Below are 21,213 nucleotides of genomic sequence, written 5' to 3'. Positions count from 1 at the left end.
GCCGTATTCACCTCAAAAGTACCTTTTTAAGTCGTATTTAAGAGCGGTTAAAAATAATTTTGGAAAACTGGTTTCTCAGAACATGTTTCTGAGTGAACAGTTAAAATAACTCTTTTTTCCTAAAATTTTTTAGTGTTTATTCTTGAGAGAGACACAGTGCAAGTGGGGGAGGGGCAGAGAGAGAGAGAGAGAGAGAGAGAGAGAGAGAGAGAATATGAAGCAGGCTCCAGGCTGCAAGCTGTCAGCACAGAGCCCATCGCGGAGCTGGAACTTCCAGACCTCAAGATCATGACCTGAGCCGAAGTCAGATGGCTCAACCAACTGAGCCACCCAGGCACCCCTAACTTTATTTTTTCTTAGATGAACAGAACACTGCTGTTTTTATTTTCTTTGTAATTCCTGATTTGTCTTTTTTTTTAATAAACATACTTTTTTTGTTGTTTTTAAAGTTTACTTAAAAATTTTTTTTTAATGTTCATTTATTTTTGAGAGACAGAGAGTGGAGGGGTGGGGGCAGAGAGAGAAGGAGACACAGAATCTGATGGAGGCTCTAGGCTCTGAGCTGTCAGCACAGAGCCCGATGTGGGGCTCGAACTCACAGACCATGAGATTATGACCTGAGCCGAAGTCAGGAGCCCAACTGACTGAGCTACCCAGGTGCCCCTAAAGTTTACTTTTATTCAAGCAGTCTCTACACCCAATGTGGGGCTTGAGCTCATGACCCCGAGATCAAGAGTCACGCACTCTCCTTACTGACCCAGCCAGGCACCCTACACACATATTTTTTAACCAGTGTAATTTTGCTGTGCGTACTGTGCTGTGGTCTTTTCCCTCATTTATTTAATTTAATTTATTTTATTTTACTTATTTTATTTATTTTATTTTATTTATTTTTAAAATGTATTTTTTTCAGTTTATTCCTTTATTTTGAGAGAGAGAGTGCGAGAGAGCGGGTGAGCATGAATGGGGGAGAGGCAGAGAGAGAGGGAGACAGAATCTGAAGCAGGTTCCAGGCTCTGAGCTGTCAGCACAGAGCCCAACGCGGGGTTTGAATCCATGAACCATGAGATCATGACCTGAGCTGAAATCAAGAGTTGGACGCTTAACTGACTGAGCCACCCAGCCACCTCTAAAACGTTTTTAACATTTATTTATTTTTGAGAGAGCACGAGTGGGGGAAGGACAGAGAGAAGGAGACACAGAGGCCAAAGAGTCCTGAGCTGTCAGCACAGAGCCCGAAGCAGGGCTTAAAACCACGAACCTTGAGATCATGACCTGAGCTGAAGTCAGGACGCTTACCTCACTGAGCCATCCAAGCGCCCTCCCCCATTTATTTTAACAGTTACCTCAAGAGCTAAATTCTTAATTTATCATCATAGACTTTTTGCTATGAAGTCACACAGATACATGTTTCTGTAGAAATACATAGTTTTCTTGGCTTTTTAATATAAATGCAGTTGTAACGTATCGTTGCTCACATACAGTTTTTTCAGATAACATTTGGTCTTAGAGATCTTTCGTGTTGGTTTATTCTTTCTCACTGGCTCCTACTGTTGTACAGTTTGGATGGACCACAGTTTATTGGTTCATTGTACGAATGCACAGTCTATATACATGTTTTTCTGGGGAGACACTAAGAAGGGGCATTCCGAAGAAAGCCTGTGTCTCAGATTGTATTAAATGTCACCCCATTAACCGCCACGCTGAGCTATACTGGTTCACTAAGCAACACTGTGTGAAAGTACCACTTTCCCCAATCTTTTGCTAGCATGATTCTATTGAACATCTAGATTTTTGTCAATCTGGTGGATGGAGAATGGAGTCTGGGGGTCCCTTTCATTTCCTTCGGAGCCAGAGCACCTCTTAAATGGCCTGGCAGGAAAGGAGGCGCCCTTGTCTAGCATCCGGGCAGTGCCTGAGGTACCGAGTGACTGGACCGTTTTGTCCACCACCGCTTCCTCCTGTCCCTGCAGGAAAAGTACAAGAGCAGGTGACAGGTCACAGGCCTAGTCCCCCAGCACGGTCCACCTGTGCCTAACATACAGCTTGTACTGAATCCCAGTCCGTGTCCAGCTGTGGTACCGGCAGAGGTGCTCTTAAAGACCCGAGCGATTCTTCTCTCTCGTAGCTGCTTTCTTGTCACTAGAGGATCTGGTCTAACAGGAGGCAGTTCAAAATACAGGAAGCGGGAGGCGATCCCACCTGCTTTCTGGCTGATACGGTGTAGAGACAACTGTGTTTTCGGGGCATTTAAAAATGTGCTGTCCCCTTTGTGGGAAAGGCTGGGGGTGTGTGCTCTCTACGCTAAGGGGTGTAGGGGAGTGTGTCCAGGTCTAAGAGGTCATGCGGATACTGGTTGAAATTCACACGAAAGAGCAGTAGTTGACGATCCACCAACACTGAGCCCATCAAGATTGCAGAGAATCAGTCGAGTTAGGAGATTCCTTGTGAGAAATCTGCCAATCTGGTTTCCACCAAGTCATCGTCACGTGATCAGCATTTGATTCTTTTTTCTTTAAATGTTTGTTTTTATTTTTGACAGAGCTTGAGCAGAGTAGGGGCAGAGAGGGGGGCACAGAGGATCTGAAGCAGGCCCTATGCTGACAGCAGCTAAACCGACAGCAGGCTCGAACTCAGGAACTGTGAGGTCATGACCTGAGCCAGAGTCCGGCGTGCCACCGACTGAGCCACCCAGGAGCCCCTGATCACTGTTTGGTTCTGAAGCAGAAGCTGTCACATGTCACCTGAAGCTACTTTCTATAGCAGCATAAAGAGAGATTCAACCTCCCATTTAGTGGCCGAATCCCAGTGATTGGAAGGAGCTTTTACTTAGTCAGTTATTGACAGTTATTGAAAATGTTAATGCCTCTATTAGGGAAGAAAAGGCCTTAATTTCTTGCTTCAGAACTAATCACTTGATGTTAAACTTCCCGACTCTGCTTTGTTCTGCTTTGTACTCTGTTAACTCTGACTTTGAGCTGGCACTTAAACCTTTAGAGCCTAAAAGAAATGGAGATTTAAGGAATCAGAACATGAGAATCAGAACACAGAATTTTAGTTCTGGAAGAGAAATTATAAGTCATTGAGCTCAGACCCTGAGCTGTAAAGATGTGGAAACTGAGGTCCTGAAGATAACTTGCCCAAGAGGCAGGATGGTCTTTTTTTTTTTTTTTTAATGTTTTTTAATGTTTATTCATTTTTGAGAGAGAGAGAGAGACAGAGCATGGGTGGGGGCAGGGCTGAGAGAGAGGGAGACACAGAATCTAGAGCAGACTCCAGGCTCTCAGCTGTAAACACAGAGCCTGACGCACGGCTCAAACTACCGAACTGTGAGATCATGACCTGAGCCAAAGTCGGACACTTAACCGACTGAGCCACCCAGGCGCCTCAAGAGACAGGATAGTCTTAAAGACAATACTGCCTGAATCCAGGAGTTAATTATTGTACTGTGAGCCATTTCCTGCCGCGGCGGCTTCAGATTTGAGCAGGACCCGGACTCTGTGTTAGTTTCATTGATTGATAGGTTCTTCCCGCCGGTGGCCGCGGTCAGGCGCCGCGGCATTTCTGTTAGATGTATCAGGAGCCCTTGATACTGCTGACCGTGAGGTGCTGGAGCCTGCTGGGGTGAATTGGTTCATTTTTCATCGTCTCCATCCTGACTTCATGAAAGGTCACAAGAGGTGGAATTGGATAATTACTTAGCTACGCTGAAAACTCACCTATATGGATGTGCCCAGAAGTGGGCGGTCTCGTGCCTCTCTGTGCTCTGGATGCGTGCCGGGACTGTGAGGTCTGTCACCTCGGTGCCCACCTGCCCCTGCTTCCTCAGCCCCCGCTCTTGTCGCCCTGTCACGGGTGAGCTTTGCTGAACCGTCTTCATTCTCTCAGATTGGAGGAGGGGAAAAGCAAAGCTCTGACACGGGGAGGAAGGGAAAAGCAAAGCTCTGACACTGGGAAGGGTCTTGTCTTGCCTTCCTCTCCTCTCCTGAGACTCCTGCAACCTGGAAGCAAAAGCTCTCTCGGACGCGTCCGTGCATGCTAGCGCTCAGATTCCCAGATCCCGTGGTTCTGTTTCTGACGCTCCTGCCAAGTGCTCAGGAGTCTGTGGTGGAAATCCACGCTCTGTCCCTGCTGGCCCAGGACGGACTGTCCTCTCCCCTGTGCTCTGCTGCTTTGGGGCTCACGAGGCTCTGCAGCGGAGGCTGCTCTTGAAGAGAATGCAGGCTTCTGCCAAGTGACTCCTACTTTATTTTCTTGAACCGCCCAGAATCTGACAATCAGCGGCAAACACATAAGTTGCCCCCAACCCTTCCCTCCACTGAATCACATGACGGATTCCTCACGTCTCTTTGGCGTGGAAGACAGATTTAAAAGATGTGAGAATGGGGGGCCCTTGTGCAGCTGGTGATGCTTAAACTTCAAAGCTGTCTCTTTGAGCACAACCATGGCTTTCTGGAGGGGATCTCAGGCAGCAACTTGGTGAATGGGAGGAAGACGAGAGCTGGGTGCAGAGGGCTCCTTGGAAGGAGGGGGGTGTCTGCAGGAGGCAGGGGGAGACAGCAGACTGGTGGTTCTGCACTGTGGCCTTGTGGTGGACAGTCCGGTTCAAGGCCACTCAGGCACAGATTCTGGCTCTGACACTCTGCGCTTGTGTGACCTTGGATGTTAATCACCACCTCTGGGCCTCAGTTTGTAAAATCTGCCAAATGAGGTTATTAATACCCACCTCCCCAAAGGGTTTTTTTTTGTGTGTGTGTGGAGGTAATAAGCAAAGTGCAGCCTGGAACACAATAGGGCTTCAATGAATGATAGTGATTATTATTAATAATTATGCTAATAAATAATGTGGGCTGAGGCTCATTTCACCAGCCTGCTTACCTAGGTCAGCACTTAGCTCCTGCCTGAGGCTGGGAGGTCCAGCCTTCCTAAGAATCCCTGTTTCATCTGCCAGTGTCCACGCCTGCCCTCATTAAAGAGCTGACTCCTACAGTTCCAGAGGGGGAGCTGGGTTTCCAGCATGGCCTGTGTTTTCTTTGATTTCCTTTTATCCTTCCTTTCTGCCATTTTCTATCACTTTTTTTATTACTACAAAAAGAATACATGTTTATTAAAGCAAAGTAAATCCTTTGGTATATGATAGTTGATTTTGACACAGAAAGTTCTAAGTACTTCTACTATAAATGGATGACCTTGGTTTAGCATGATAAATCCCCCCCCCTTCGCTCCCAAGCACATGGTTAGCTAATGCTAATATTTGTGTCTTTGCTTTTTCTCTCAATTTTACCTGGTTTAGTGTGAACGCTAGCAATATTTCCTAACAAAAATAATTAAAAGCTCATTCTATTCACTGCTCTGACAAATACGTCATGAGGATTCTGGAGCCTCAGTGAAGTGCTAGAAAACAGGAGAGTTACCGTTAGCGGGGAAATAATTGTCTTGTGACTTTGATTCTTTAAATACCAGTGGTTTTCTGGTCCGCCCTAGAATTGCATTCTAATGAAGCTCCAGGAAGGGAAGCTGATTATCAGCTGGAGAGTCTCTCACTAGATTGATTGATTGATTGATTGATTATTTGAGAGAGAGGGAGAGAGTGCAAGAATCTTAAGCAGGCTCCACGCTGAGCTTGGAGCCCGATGCAGGACTTGATCCCATGACCCTGGTCATGACCTGAGCCAAAATCAAGAGTCGGAAGTTCAACCAACTGAGCCACCCAGGCGCCCCCCGGGAGTAGATGCTTTGAAAGGCTGGGACTTTGGCCTGGGATGGGAATGCAGACTGTGCATGGACCAGAACCTCACTCAGCAGGAGTGTGTCTTTGCTGTACATTACAAAAACTTGACCTCGTCAAAGCGAATCTCAGGATGTACCTGCTTAATAGCGGTACGGTCTGCATACCGAGCGGTACGGGCAATACTTTGGAAATTTTCCCTGCCCCCAGACGACTCGTCCGAAATGCCTGGAAGCCACCTCCTTGAAATGAACACATCCACAAGAGGGTCAAAGCGTGAAGCCTGCATTTACCTTGTGAATTAGTTTAATTGGATGCTTTTCATCAAGAGCTTCAAGGGGTTACTTGAAAGAATAGAATTCTGGAATGGGCTGAGGGGCAGGGGAAGGTGTAATTTGGCAGAGGGAGGACCAGGGACCACAGATTCTGAAGAACAGAAAAGAAGTGCAAAGAGGTGAAGAAGACACAAAGGCAGGCAAACAAAGAATTGAGAAAAAACACCACCTTCCTCCTGATTTTGCTTCCGATGGTCCCTGGGGTACTGATTATCTGCTCCCGTATTACGGAAAGGAACAAGCAGAGGAAGAGACTAGTGTTGATCGAATATTCAGTGTATTTTATTTTTAATTGCAACAGCCTTTAATCTTACTGGGTTTTTTTTTATTTTTTTAATGTTTATTTAATTTTGAGAGAGAAAGAGACAGACAGACAGAGCATGAGTGGGGGAGGGGCGGAGACAGAGAGGGAGACACAGAATCTGAAACAGGCTCCAGGCTCTGAGCTGTCAGCACAGAGCCCGACGTGGAGCTCGAATTCTGGAACTGGGAACGATGAGATCACCACCTGAGCTGACAAGTTGGATGCTTAACGGGCTGAGCCCACCCAGCTGCCCCTGTTGTTTTCCGTTAATAGATCATGAAGAGAAGTTCAGAGCTGTGAAAATATTCCCAATGTCACATCACCAGTAAGTGACGTGGCCAGAATCCGTTCCCAGGTGTTGGTGATTACAGGTGTCCCTGGTGTTTCCTTATGAGAATGGAGACTTGTTTTACTCACAGCTCTATTTCCTGTGGCTACAGCCTTGCAGGGCACAGAGCAGATGCTTAATAAGTATTCTAAGAGTTAATAATCAGTTTGTACCACACTGCCTTTTTTTATGCCTAAAAAGAGTTTTAGGTCATTCTGGAGGTAGAGGAGGAGAGTAAAAGGGACCAGTGCTAGTATTCGCGTTCCTAATCCTCAGCTCCCTAACAGGCCTCTTCCCACACGTTGGATATGAAATAAAGCACGTTCTGAAGTTTATGCTTTAAAGATGATGGTGTGAGCAAAAGGCCAGGCAGCACATAAACTTGACGGTTTATGCAATTTAAATAACATTTCTGATTCCCAGGAAGCTTGCCAGTTAACTGTGGAAAGCACTTCCACTTGTAAATTGGCCACTTTTGAGAGGAGCCGGTACCTTCTGAAATTAGCAGATTACTTAAGCTTGAAGGAGCTAAGGTCACCATTTGTTATTTGATTGCTCTTTGCTCTAAGCTTCGAGGGCAGCCAATAATGCAGAGTGCTGGACCTTCACTCTTGTTTTCAAATTAAAGATTTAATTACAGTCTTCACTGAAGATGAACCATGTGTGAAAATACCTGGTCTGCTTGGAATGGGGGATCGAGGAGGAGTGTGTGGGTTGGAGTCAGTGCCTGGGCATTTAAATACTTTCAACAGTAGCATTGAGGGTGAAATCAATTATATTGTGACCAAATGCTGGCCTGCTGCTTAGTCAGAGTCGGTGATATTTATATTCTTCTTGTTTGTCTTTTGTTTTTTAAAGCTGAAAGGTCTATTTTTAGTAGTGATAAGACTACTTCTTATTGTGATAGACTACAGACTTGAATGTCCGAGACTTCAAAGGTTTGGAAGATACGTATCTCTGAAATATGTAGAGGCTTGCTTTGCAGACAAGTCCGTGGCCATTGTGTATTATGTGTCAGGGGTGCTTGTGAAGAGGATTGAGGCCGGAGTTCTCTGTACGTCTGTTGAATTAAGTCTGTTTATTATGGTGTTCTCATTCTCAATCAATAATAGGAAGCAGTCTTTGCAAAACCTATGTGATGGCGTCCCATCACCTACCTTTTTCAGGGAGTAGTTTTAATAAGGTTCTTTCATTGGAGGAAAAAAAGTGCCTACGTACCTTTCAGTCTTGCGATTTCACATCTAACATTTCTGTTAGTGTCTAGAGTGAAATTACATCATCCAAGGACTGAGTTTGGTTTTTTTTTAATGTTTATTTTAAGAGAGAGTGTGAGTGTGTGTGCGAGCAGAGAGGGGCAGAGAGAGAGTCCCCAGCAGGTTCCACGCTATCAGTACAGAGCCTGATGTGGGGTTCGATCTCACGAACCCATGAGATCATGATCTTCGCTGAAACCAAGAGTCGAGGCAGACGTTCAACCAACTGAGCCACCCAGGCGCCCCAAGGACTGAGTTTAAGAGAAGATTCATGGTGCCTCATTAACTCTTGGTCACTGAGAAATTAGCGATTTCACATAAATGAATTCCCCAAATGACTGATCATTTCCCCTGCTGTCGCCAGAGTTTCCTGCCTCCCAGCCTCAGACAACAGGGAGGTTCATAAGTGGATCCTTGCCTTCAGCTTGCTGAACCTTTCTGGAGGATTCAGATTCACTGTCACGTGTCGTCATGGCTCTGTTGGCTCTCTCACCCCTTCCTGGATGTGGGACTGGCAGCCATGCCTCTCCCTTTCATTCCAGCTGCCTCCCCGCCATTGTTCTTGTGGGAGCTCACGTAGTGTGTGGCTCAGGGTGGGTTGGGGTCTAGGAAACAGATCCGCTTGTTGAGTGCTTACCAGACAGCAGACTTTTAACTGGTGGCCACCAAAGGGCCCCAAAGACAAATATGACATGGATCCTCCCCTGTTCTGTGGGGAGAGTTGTTAGGTCAGTGATGGGAGAGGCGGAGAGGCAGGGCTAGGGAGGTGGGAGTGAGCACCACAAGAAAGGCAGAGGCAAAATACTCTGGGCCTTTGAGGAGGGAGAGGGAAGTAGCTTTGAGCTGGGTTTCGACCTGTGGAGACTGGGGGACAGTGAGACCAGCATGAGCATGTGTCAAAGGCCAGGATCCTGGGTCTGAGCTGGGGGTGGGGAGAGCAGGATGAGTCAGGTGCAGGGGAGATGTGGGCAAACCAGTTGCTGCTCCTCAGATGAGTCTGGACTTTTCCAGATGCCACCAGAGGTGCTGATTGAGGGTAGATGTTTCTCTGGAAGTAGGGTGGCCGTTGTGGGGAACCAGTTGGCCGGGCCTAACCCAGCGAATGGGCCGTGAGGCCTACTCTTCAGTTAAATTCTGTGGTAGTGAAATGGAGACAGCACACTAAGGGTAAAGAAGGGCAGGGAGAAATTGAGGCAAGGGTTAATAGGAAAAGACCTATTAGGACCGGTTAGGATGGCTGTAATTTAAACAAACAAAAGAATAAGTGTTTGCAAGGTTGTGGAGAAATTGGAACCCTGTGTGTTGCTGGTGGGAATGTAAAATGGTATAGCTACTCTGAAAAACCGTAACACCGGTTCCTCAAAACATTGAAAGTGGAATTACCATGTGACTTTTTAATGTTTTATTCATTTTTTTGAGAGCGCGAGAGCGTGAGCAGGGGAGGGGCAGAGAGAGAGGGAGACACAGAATCCGAAGCAGGCTCCAGGCTCTGAGCTGTCAGCACAGAGCCCGACACGGGGCTCGAACTCACAGACCACGAGATCATGACCTGAGCCGAAGTCGGATGCTTAACAGACTGAGCCACCCAGGCGCCCCTGAAAATGGGTTTACCATATAATCCAGCAGTCACACTTCTGGGTATGTTCCCCCAAAGAATTGCCAGCAAGGACGTTAGCAGATATTTGAACACCAGTGATTACACCAGCATTTTTCATAATAGCCAAAGGCAGACACGGCCCACATAGCCACCGAGAAATGAGTAGGCAAACAAAATGTGGTGTCTACATACAGTGGAACATTATTCAGCCTTCAGAAGGACAGAAATTCTGCCGCACGCTACAACACGGATGAACCCTGAGGACATTATGCCAACTGAAATAAGCCAGTCACAAAACGACAAACACTGTATGACCCACTTCCGTGGGGTTCCCAGAGTGGTCCTTGCGCAAACACAGAAAACAGAAGGGTGCTCACTGGGTGCTGAGGGAGGAGGGAATGGAGAGTTCTCGTTCAGCGGGTGTGGACTTTTTGTTTGCAAGCATGAAGACGTTCTGGAGATGGCAAGTGCATCACAACGTGTGTGGACGTAATACCCCTCCACTGTACGCTTAAAAATGGTTAAAATGTCCTATGTGATGTGCGTTTCACCACAGTAAAAAAGAAACGAAAAACAGAAAACGAAGTCCTGAAAGGGAAACCCAATCTGTTGACCAGAGGAAGGAAGAGCTAAATAAGAATTTGTCCCCTGCTTTGGTAAATACATGCTGGTATCGGTTCCCTTCGGTTCAGAGCGGAGCTGGGCTGACGGGCACCCGCAGCCCCCCGTGCGGAGCCTTTCGCCCAAGGAGGCCACAGGCAGCCATTCCCGGAGCGCCCCAAACAAAGGCCGCGGCTCACGTTGGCTTCAAGATGCAGTTGTGGAGGAAAGGAAGACCTTTTCTTGTCCACACATGAGCTCTTCTCTCTCGAAACAGTTAGAAAGTACCACAAACGTCTAGAGGGAAGAAGGCGCAATCACAGTCCCCAAATGCCTCATATCACCCACAGATTCACTTCACACAGGGTGGATGTCCGTTCTTGGGGGCTAAGTGAAAAGACAGCACTTGACCTAAAAATGATTTCAGAAATACATCTAATGAATTTTTTATTTTATTTTATTTTTTTAGCTTTTGGAGTCTTGGGCAAAGTGTAGAAATTCTCTTTTGGAAAAACATACACTCTGTGCTCTTATTTTCTTATTTCTGTTCACCCTTAACGTGAACCATTCCAAAATAGTGTATTCTCGCTCTTGTAACCTGAACTTCCCTTAACTGTCCATGATGGCGGTATTGTATTTAGGCGGTAAAATCACTCGTGTGGCTGTGAGTTAGGCATGTATGCTCCTGTCTGGAAATGCCTGGAATTTTCTGTCCTGATTGATTTCATCTGGCATATGTTTTATTTGGATGTGTCTGCTTCCTTATCCTGTACCAGAGAAAAATATTAATAATTACTAGTCTTAGATTTCCTGTAATGCTAGCTAGAAAGGGGAGTAACGAGTTGGCATAGAATGGTAGCCAGTACTGATGAGTTTTGCATTTGCTTTTATTTATTTTTTTAATATTTTTTTTTAAATTTTTTTTAATGTTTATTTTTGAGACAGAGAGAGACCGAGCATGAATGGGGGAGGGTCAGAGAGAGGGAGACACAGAATCTGAAATGGGCTCCGGGCTCTGAGCTGTCAGCACAGAGCCTGACACGGGGCTCAAACTCACAGACCGTGAGATCATGACCTGAGCCGAAGTCGGCCGCTTAACCGACTGAGCCACCCAGGCGCCCCGTGCATTTGCTTCTGAAAGAAGATGGAGTCCCCTTGAGGTAAAGGTAAAATAATGTATGCAACACAGTTTTCTACCCTGCTTGCTGGCATTTCATTTGGGGCACAATATTTACTTTTATTTTGTTTTTAATTAATTTATTTTGAGAGAGTGAGAGACCATGTGTGTGCGCAAGTGGGGGAGGGGCAGAGAGAGAGAGAGAATTCCACACAGGCTCTGAGCTGTCAGTGCGGACCCCGATGTGAGGCTCAAACTTAAAAACTGTGAGATCATGACCTGAGCTGAAACCAAGAGTCGGACACTTTAACTGACTGAGCCACCCGGGCCTCCCACAATATTTACTTTCATTTTTTATTTTTAATTTTTTTTAGCGTTTTTTATTTTTTGAGAGACAGAGCATGATCAGGGGAGGGGCAGAGAGAGAGGGAGATACAGAACCCAAAGCAGGCTCCCGACTCTGAGGGGCTCTAACCCATGAACACGAGATTGTGACCTGAGCCGAAGTCAGACCCTCCACCGACCGAGCCACCCAGGTGCCCCAATATTTACTTTTAAATTACAAGCTGCAAATCTTATACAGGTTCTATTTGAGAAATGGCTCACGAACTTTCTCTTATGTCCACTTCGTGGCAAAACGTCTCAGAATATTTCTAAACGAAAAGCTTCTTTAACCGTGCATCTAAAGCTGCATATCTTAAATGTCTTGTTAAGTAGCACGTTTTATGGACGATGATGTAATCCCAAAGTGAAAGACAGGCCACAGGCTGGTGGTTTAGCCAGCAACCGAGTTCCTTTCAGGCCTTAGGTTCGAAGGCAGCATTCACTGTCCTTCGCCGACCAGCCCTCCCGGTAGTGGTGTGAACTCCAAACTTTGATCCTTTTTCTTAGCTTCAACAAGATGCCCATCAAGGTCGATGTTCCCATCAATTATATTACCCATTAAGGTCAAAGCATCTGTGATCCTTTCTTCCTCTCAACGTGAAGAAAAACACAAGGCTACTTGAAAATGTTCTCTTGTTGCAACATAATCTGGACAGAGCTGAGCTAGTTTTTGGCATGGCAAATGCCCCCCGCAGCCTGCTTTGTGAGCGTGAATCCTTCTGTATCTGAGAAAACCCGCTTTCTCAGGATCGCGTGGAAAACCTCCTGCAGAGATGACTTTTGAGCATCTGGTTTGCCTGGTCTGCTTTAGTTTCTGAGATTATATTCCCGTGTTTATGCTCTGTTTGCAAATGCAGCTGTCCATGTGACCACCCAGTCGCGGTGCCGTTCTTGGACTTGAGCTGTGTTTGCATTGCAGAGTCCCCCAGAACACGGTCCCCATGCTCACTAAGAGCCGGGCTCTTTGGCCTTGGCCCGGGCTGAGGTCCTGGTCCCAGGGTGTGTTTGGTGTGGCTTTTCTCTGCCTCTGTACCCAGGCTTTGCTTAGAGTCTGTGCAGTAAATACAGATGGAATTCAGTAAAACCCTTGCAGTTTATAGCCCTCAAAGCTGGTTTTAGGCTTGCGACTCTGGCCAGCGTGCGAGTTCGCCCCGTTCTGTGGTTACGGCGTGTCTTGCGAAGACTGAATTCCACGGTCTCTCCCACACGTTTGTCATTATTAAACACCCACTGTGCGCACTGCCCTGTGCCAGACAACGTATGGTAGATGTTCTCCGTTTCAGCATGCCAGATGTCTGTCTTTTACCTGTTTTTGCCACGAGGCTCTGACGGCTCCACCTGGTTCAGCCCTGACTGCTGACCTGTTGACCTGGCTTCTGGAAGTCCCATGTGTAACGCCAGTGCTGTGCACGGTGCTGTGAAAAGCACAGACTCACAGGCCCCGGGGTCAACTTGGAATTAATTCATCGTAACTGTCAGTGTCTTGGTGTGCGCAGAAGGGCGAATAAAGTAAAAGTCCCCTTTCCCTGAACGTCAGAATTGAAACTTGTCTGAGAACATTCAGGGATGTTTGGGCTGTGTCATCACTAAGTGCCCCCCCCCCTTTTTTTTTCTTTCTCAACCAGAGTTAATAGAAATCTTACTCATTTCTTGGTTCTGTGCTGGGCAGTGGGATGCACAGAGTCCCTGGCTTCTTCCCGCAGAAGTTTGCGGACTCCTGCGGGGTTGGGGGAGCAGCGGGGGCTCATCGTGACTGACGAATGTGTATATTCTGCAGGTTTGCCAGCCAACTATTTCGTCAGATTCCGCCTCCTCGATCCTCTAGTCAGCTTTGTGAGACACACGATTATTCTCCTTTAACAGTTAAAGAAACCGGGTCTCAGGTGTTTACTGAGGTGCTGGTGTCCGAGCTCAGAGCTCGGAGTCTTCTGGCACGGACTCTCGGAGGCTGCTGGGGGCAGCGGGGAGGGGGTGGAGGCTGGGAGGTGGTGCTAGGGACAGGGCTCAGACAGTGCTGAAGTCCTGCTTCCCTAGCCAGGCCCCGCGTGGGGGTCACCATAGCCTGAAGCTTGGCAGGATTTGAATGTGGGCTTTTCGGCGGCGTCAGACTTTACAGAGCCCCACCGCTTTGTGTAGAACCATCTACTCTGTTCCCGTTTTACAGACAAGGAAACTCAGGCATGGAGAGGGTACGGAACTGACCAAAGCCCGCATACCTAACAGGGGCTCTGCCCTGTTGCCCTCTGAGGGTCAGCTTCCGCCAGCCCAGCGAGCCCCATTCTCAGGGCTCCAGGTAGCCAGTGATTGAAGATTGGGAACCAGTTAGACCCCTACTTCTCTTGGGTCACCGATGCCTCTGCCCAGGACTTCCCAGAGTTCCCCTTTTCAGACAGACTTAGGCTGAAACACAAGAGATTCTTCCTGCTTCCAGATAGCGCTGTCTTAAAGGGATGCTGTGCGTGATCGTTGGACACCCTGGCTATGCTGCAGGTCCAAAGGAAGCAAACCTGCATTCCTCTTCCGGGCTTTCTCAAGAAGGCAACTGTGTATGTGGCCCAGGATGAATAGACCTTGTCCTAAATCCCGATTGAATTCCTGCACCTTCAAAGGCAAGAATCTTCTAACTTTGAGACCTTAAGACTGAGACTTGCAGACAAATAAAATGAGGCAACTGATTAATGTTACTCGGTAATTATCACAGTGGCCTGTTAATAGTCTCGTTTCACAGATGGGGAAACCGAGGCCCAGGATGCTTCCGTCCATCCCCCAGGCAGCGTAGGGGGTTTCTTCAGAGTCTGCTTCGTATTCAGTTCACCGAAGGGCAAAGGAGGGCAGAGTCAGCCAGTGTGAGGCTTTATCTCAGGATGTTGTCACCTAAGAGAAGTCGAAGCCACGCTGTACGGTTTTGAGACGCAGTGTATTTTGGTTAAAACACACTGAGGAAATGTGAATGTTTGGATTGTGTGGGTCACCAAAAATGCTGCCTCCCTCAGGTGGGCCAGCCCTGATGAGTTAACCCCTCATGTGCTCACTTCAGAAAGAGTTCAGGAATGAGTGAGTCAGCGAGAGAGTCCTCCACTACTGATGGGGACAGTTTGGGGTCAGGGAGCCTCCAGCAGCATCACCACTGCTGACGGGCAGGAAGTTTTGGGGTAGAGGTGTGACGGGTGGGGTCCTTGGAGGTGCCGAGCCCCTGTTAGGGCTGCTGTCGCGGGCACACTGCTAATTCATGGGCTTGCTCTGACACTCCAGTTGGTTTTATGACCCTAAGCAATAAGCCATGTAGTAGTTCAGGAGTATCTGTCTTGCAGAGGGGGCGTGGGGGCGTCTGGTCCGAGAGGATTCTGCCCCGGGGTCCCAGGTCGGGTGCAAGGCTGAGTGGAGTCCTTCCTTCCTCTTGTTTTCGTTTTTTGGGCACTACATTAAAACAGTCAAGAATTGTTCCCTCTGTGTTGAACTCTAGGGGGGTAAGGGAGAAGGTTTGGCGTATCCTCGCCGATTTTGTGGAGCGGTAGGATGAGCCAGCTGGTGGGCTGCAGACCGCCAGGCCAGGCTGTAACTCGGGTCCTCAGCACCCGCCCCCCCCCCCCCCCCCGGGGCCCTCGCTCTCTCCAGCGTGCTCCTGAAGGGTGCTCCATGGGCTTCTGCTTACCTTGAGAATGAAAGTGTTCTGGCGTGATTTGGGGAGTTGTGTCTCCTTGTTATGCAAGAAATTTAGAGGGACGGAGGTACTGTTAATATTGCATAATGGGTACTTTCTCTTACACGTTCACTTCGTTTGTAGAAACGGCCCTTCCCAGTGCTTCAAAAGGTCGTGAGGGTTCCGTCAAGAGAGAAGCAGTGACCTGTGCCTGCTGCCAACCACAGGAACCTTCCTTTACCGTGGCTCGGCCACTTGTCTCGACAACATGCAGAGCACAGAGCTGGCCCCTCTCAGAATCGGTGTTAGATTTTAGAACTGCCCGTGAAGACGTGTTTTCAAGGAAGGCGTAATCCTCAACAGCTCTCTCTTGTCACTGTCCTTTAATTACACTTAGGTTGGGGGAAAAAACACACTTAATTGTTTCAAAGATTTTATATATATGTATATATACATATATGTATATATATACACATATATATATTTTAGTAAATACATAGTAAATGGGGAGATTAATAAAGGGCTATTTTTTCTCAGCTTGTGGTTTCTAATTACATCAGTTACAGCTTTGCCCTCCCCTTAACTGGAGTGCAGGCATGAACTGGAAAAGAATGAACTAATCCGTGATAGATCGGGTTGAATAAAGATCTCCATTCATATCTTTACCTTTTATCCCTTGTTCCGAGTGCCAAGAATTAATGCTGTTTGAAAGTACAGACTGAACCTGCCAAGCTTCGGACTGGCTCAGATAATCCTAATTATTTTAAACGTTAGTGAGAAGGGGCAGCAGTTTCACAGCGGAAAAGAGTTCCATTGTGAAACATTAAATATCTGCTAAGTGGTATTGATTGGAAGGGATTTTATTTCCAAACACTACGGTTTGTCATGAAGCGGAAGAATTTGTTGTTTGAGAAATTTTCGTTAGCTTTTTCATCAGACTCGAGGCCAGCACTTTTGTTTTTCTCCCTGTCCCCTCGGAGGTGAAGAGTTGCTAACAATTGAAGAATGCTGCTTGCATTCTTATTTTTAAGTGGTTTCTTAGTGGGCGTTGAATAGTATTTAACATAGAGAGGAAGAAAAATTTTTCTCAAGCATGAATATCCTGTTTTCTCACATCATTGGAGGAGAATTATTCGTTCCAGCCCACTGACTTCCAACAGATCATTCAAGTTAAAAGTCAGGGGTCTTTGCAGTGTCGAAAGATTTAGCAGTTAGAGTGGTTTTTGTTTGGTTTTTTTGGTGAGGTGGGTTTTGGGGGTGGCGGTACGATGATGGTTAGATGGCGTTGCTGCCATTATCTTAAATATTTTTCTTTTTCCCCAGCACTGGGAAGAGTGATTATGTGCAAGGTTTTTTGCTTTTAAATAATAGTAAAAGAAAGCCCCTCCTTCGGTGGACAAATAGGCTACTTGAGAGAAAACAGATACTGGGCTTGCTGGTTCAATCAAGGGTCAGCCCCGAGGTCTCCCCACCTTTCACTGGAACCGGAGAAAAGAGCAGATGGGCAAGTCTTCCTTTTTCTTACTTTTTAGGCTCTACCTCGGTCTCCAGAAGTCATTTCTTCCATTTCTGTAAATGCTGGGAGCCTGCCCACGATCGAGGGGTAGCATAATCCTGAATTGTTTATTGCCTTGTGAAAGCTTCCTGCCCCCCCTCCCGGAGCTCAGCTGTCCCCATCCCCCCACCGCCCAGTCCCAGCCCGGAGCGAAGCACTGACATCTTCAGTGATGCAAATAGTCGTGTGTTGAGCATCTCTGGGCCAATTATTCTTTCTTTCTTTGGGTCTATTCCCCAGAGTGGAATTACCGGGTCAGAGGGGATGAACAGTTTTACGGTTCTCATTACATGTCACTAGATTGCTGTCCAGAAAGACCGAACCAATTTCTAGTGCTACCAACACTGTACCTTTCCTTACAGTCCCACTGACACAAGGCATTAGCATTTTTACAAAATAATTAAGAGGAACCTTTTGAGTTGAAATGAGCCTTGTGTCAGGCTCATTAAAATCAACTTAAAAAGCATAAAGGATAACTCTGACTTTGGAATTTTTAATTGGTATAAAATGATTTACAGTGACCAATTACTACTCTTCCCCCAACAGAGTTTAATGAAGCTGCATTAAAACGGAGAGTGTACCTTTAAGGACACTACTAAAACACATTTTGGACATTCGTCTCCAGGATAACACTTCTGAAATCCTTAACTACTCTTAGGAGGGGGCCACACAAAATGAGTTCAGCAAACACTGTCCCACTATTCAAAGACGATGCCAAGCCTTGGACAAAAGTAAAAATAACATCGATTTAAATTTTGAGTGGAGAAACCCTGAAAAATGCTGACACTTTCCAAAACCGGTAGAGTTCATTTATTTGCATCTTCCCTGAGTGCAGTCATGGATTAGGAGTGCTTGGAGCCTCCCCCCGTCTCTCCAGGTGGCACTGTGTGTGTCTCTGTAGCCTGAGTCACAGGAATACTTTCCAAGAAAACACGCACAAGGCAACTGAGGGCCAAAGGGAGCTATCCCCACATTTCTTCCTTTTGCAGAATTCCCGCCCCTCCCTTTTCTGGTCACGGATCAGTTAAATGGGGGTAAGAGGTGCATGGCTGGGGTGGAGGGGCATCTCCTGGGTCAGCTGCTGACTGAAGGCAGAAGGCAGGCCCAGGGCTCAGAACGTGGCAGAGAGCACTCACTCACTCCTTTCTGGCCACTGCATCAGCCTGACAAGGGTCAGTTCTTTTGCCTCCTTAAACTCGCCGCACGGAGATGAGGAGGGTTCCCAGGCCGGTGTGGCACCCAAGGAGGGTGGGATGGTCCGGGGGGAGCAACCCAGGGGGTGGTGCTGACAAGTGCCACACGCTCGGGTCCCCTCCATCAACCGGCGGGGGTGATTCTTTCAGTGACTGGTTTGAGGATTAAGTATTTCATTACAGCATGTGGCATTCAGAAAGTGGGGCAGTAAACCTTCTCGTCCCCAGCGCTTCCAGACAGAGAAGGTTCCATCACTGGTTTGAGGTGGGTTGAGGGCGGTGGGCAGATAACTCATACCCTCTCCCTGGTTGGTTCTTAGATGGCTCTCCAGATCTTTGTGTAGTTCTAAGATGTCAGAGCAAAGTGCCGCCTTTGGAAAACATTTCTTTGTATATACAACGTGCTGTGTATGTAGCACAATTCATAAATCATCTTGGATTTGTGGGGATTTTTAAATCCATGTAACAGTTCAAATGTAGCCTTTATGGACTGCAGTAAAATGAAGGTTTCAGGTTTTTTAGGTTCCCAGTTGTTTGGGTTGGCATGCATGTGTATGCTTTGTTGGTGTCTGTAAAGTACTATTTAACAGCGCTCCACTTAAAAAGGCTTACACACTATTACCCTTGCTTTTTAATTTCAGTTACTAAGCAAGTACTATCAGTATCAAAGGTAATTGTTTGTCAGGAAATTGCCCAAATTGTTTTTCAGATTTATTCACTAAGTTTCCAGATCATGCCTTTCCTTCTTGGAGGTTTTGAGGCAGCCCTACAAAACTCTCCGTTCTTCTGTCTGTCCATCCATATGTCACGTTAGAAGAAAGGAGCCTTCTGAGATAATTTGGTCCAGTGGAGTGGTTTTAAAGGTCCGCTTCTTAAATCCTAGCTCTGCTCTTTTAGTTCTGTGTGTTTCCACTAGCCGCAGCAAACCTTTTCCAAACCCATAACAAGCGTAAATAGTGTTCTCTTGTAAAAAGGTCTCTTTTCAGCACGGTAATATACCTTATTAAATCCCAAACATAATAAGTATTGATGGCAAACACATCAGGACTCGGTGCAGCTTCTACGATGATTTAGTTCCCTACAAATGACTTCAGCACTCCGTTCCCAGTGCATTTTGCTAATTACATCATAGATTTCCCTATTGATGAACACAAGCTGAATTAACACAGGAGCACTAATGTACCCTTTCACCATTATTGTTGTACAAGAAGCCGTGGCAGATGCTGGCAGTTAGTTACACAAACATTAGTATTAACGATTGGCCATTTGGAATTGGTGACAAACTACTGCCCGGCAGAATCCTGAGGCTGAAACCAATCAGGAAGTTAATGAGGAGAGAAATTGCCACTGCAGCTTCCCCTTAATTACGTTCACACTAGGCAGGAAGGGAGTTCTGGGGGTGGATCTGAACTCGGCTAAGGTTAAGAAGGTCAGAGACCCTTTTGCTTAAATTTTGTATCTAGTGTGGCTTGTGAGGTTGCAAACATTGTTGAGCACATTTAGCATCTTTCATATTTAATGTCAGTTTCCTAGTAGAGTTTTATGTTCACAGATTTGCTTTTAAAATCTTTACCTGGCTTCTGTTTTGGGGAAGGTATTAAACTTTTCATATTTTGTAAAAAGTTTCCCTCCCATTTCCTGCTTTTTGGTTTGCAGAAGTTATGTAAACAGCAAGTGTTTGTCCCTGTATATCGAAGAGAAATAACAGGAAAATTGATAAGCTATCACCTTTGCTTGCTATATGTTGAAAAACTTAGGGTTACCTGTCAAATGGTAGAAATACATGGGTGGAGTCTTGCTGGGGGTAATTTGTCAGAGGGATCATTTGACAAGACAAGTTCTATTAGCATCCTTTACATAAAGGGGAGGGGTTCAGTGAAGGGTGGAAATAGTTTCCCCAAAGAGGGGGATGCAGATTGGTTATTTTTTTTCCTTATGCACATAAATCCAGAATTCTGCTCCCTAACTTTCCCTTTCAAATGCAAACAGATAACTGAATAGATATTGTGCAGAAATACTGTTGTTTTTTTTTTTTTTTTAATTCTAAAGAAACGCTGGGGGTTGTAATGACTGCCTGTAACCACGCTTTGAACGCAGGATGGAGATGCAGAGTGCCTCTATCTTTGTTGAAACCTCACCGAATCCTAAATGTAGAAAGACTGGCTACTTTTAACGTGCTCTTCTCCCTCCCTGTCTTTCCCCACGACCCAGTATTCTCGCCGCCCAGCAGTCAAGATTCTGGCTTGGTTTCCCTCTCCAGCAGCTCTCCCATTAGTAACGAGAGCACAAAGGGAGTGCTCGAATGCGAGTCCGCCTCGGAGCCAAGCAGCTTCAGCGTTACTCCGGTCATCGAAGAGGACGAGTGAATGGTGCCCGATGCTTTTGGCGGTTCACTTGGAGTAGCAGGTGTATTCCATTTAGACACAGGGTTTGTTGTTCATATTTTGTCTTGACTCAGGTCGACTTAACTGTTGAGAACGTGTTTGGTTTCCACTCCTTAGAGCTTAGCCCAGGGGCCAGAATGTATTTGGAATAGTTTAGGATCCAGGACTACCATCCGCAAGAATTAAGTGCTTTGCTCACGGAGTTAGATAGTAGTATTCCCTCCACCCCTACTTTGTGGATGATACTGGTTTACATTGTAGTTTTCAAGAAATACAGTAATTCACTAAAGTAAAGCAGTACATTTGCATCTCAGTGTGTCATAATTAGATATTACCTCTGATTTTAAAATGAAATCTTAGGTGCCTTAGACGTTTCTATTTTAGTATTTTAATAAAGCTGCAAAAATATAAATTTAGCCAAATACCTGACCAGTGAGAAGAAAAGAGCAGACAAACTTAGTGATTGTTTTAGAAATCCACAGAAAGTCAGAGTAAATGGAAATACGGTGTGTTTGTGTTGCTGTTGGAAAAGCCGAGCCCTACCCCACCCCACCCCCCCAAATCCAAAACATGATTGAAATACAGTCAGAAAAAGAAAGCCCCTGAGAACCACTGCCCTTTCCATAAAGGGTTATTTCAAAACAACACAATTGAAAGTAACCTCAGTAATGCAGAATTCCTGGATTTGTTTCTAGAATAATAGGAGAGTTTATCATACACATTCCTTCTGCTACAGGGGAAAAATAAATGGATGCAATCTAGACTATTTTGTAACCTTAGGTTGTAATCTGATTT

General features: G+C 46.3%; 1 protein-coding gene across 2 annotated transcripts in view; it reads left to right on the top strand.

Moving 5' to 3' along the window:
• DMRT1 (doublesex and mab-3 related transcription factor 1) overlaps nt 1–21,213 on the top strand; it is a 107,718-nt gene that overhangs the window by 86,324 nt on the left and 181 nt on the right. For both annotated transcript variants that reach the window (XM_060610129.3, XM_060610128.3), the window contains exon 5: nt 20,246–21,213. This exon is cut by the window's right edge and continues 181 nt beyond it. In XM_060610129.3, coding sequence (XP_060466112.2) covers nt 20,246–20,400 — 155 coding nt within the window. In that variant the 3' untranslated portion in view covers nt 20,401–21,213. The remainder of the gene's footprint in view (nt 1–20,245) is intronic.

The sequence above is a fragment of the Panthera onca genome, chromosome D4 (assembly GCF_046562875.1).
Source record: "Panthera onca isolate mPanOnc1 chromosome D4, mPanOnc1 haplotype 2, whole genome shotgun sequence".
In the NCBI taxonomy this organism is placed as follows: domain Eukaryota; kingdom Metazoa; phylum Chordata; class Mammalia; order Carnivora; family Felidae; genus Panthera; species Panthera onca.
The sequence above is the reverse complement of the archived record's forward strand: the minus strand, read 5'-3'. Positions and strand labels throughout refer to the sequence as shown.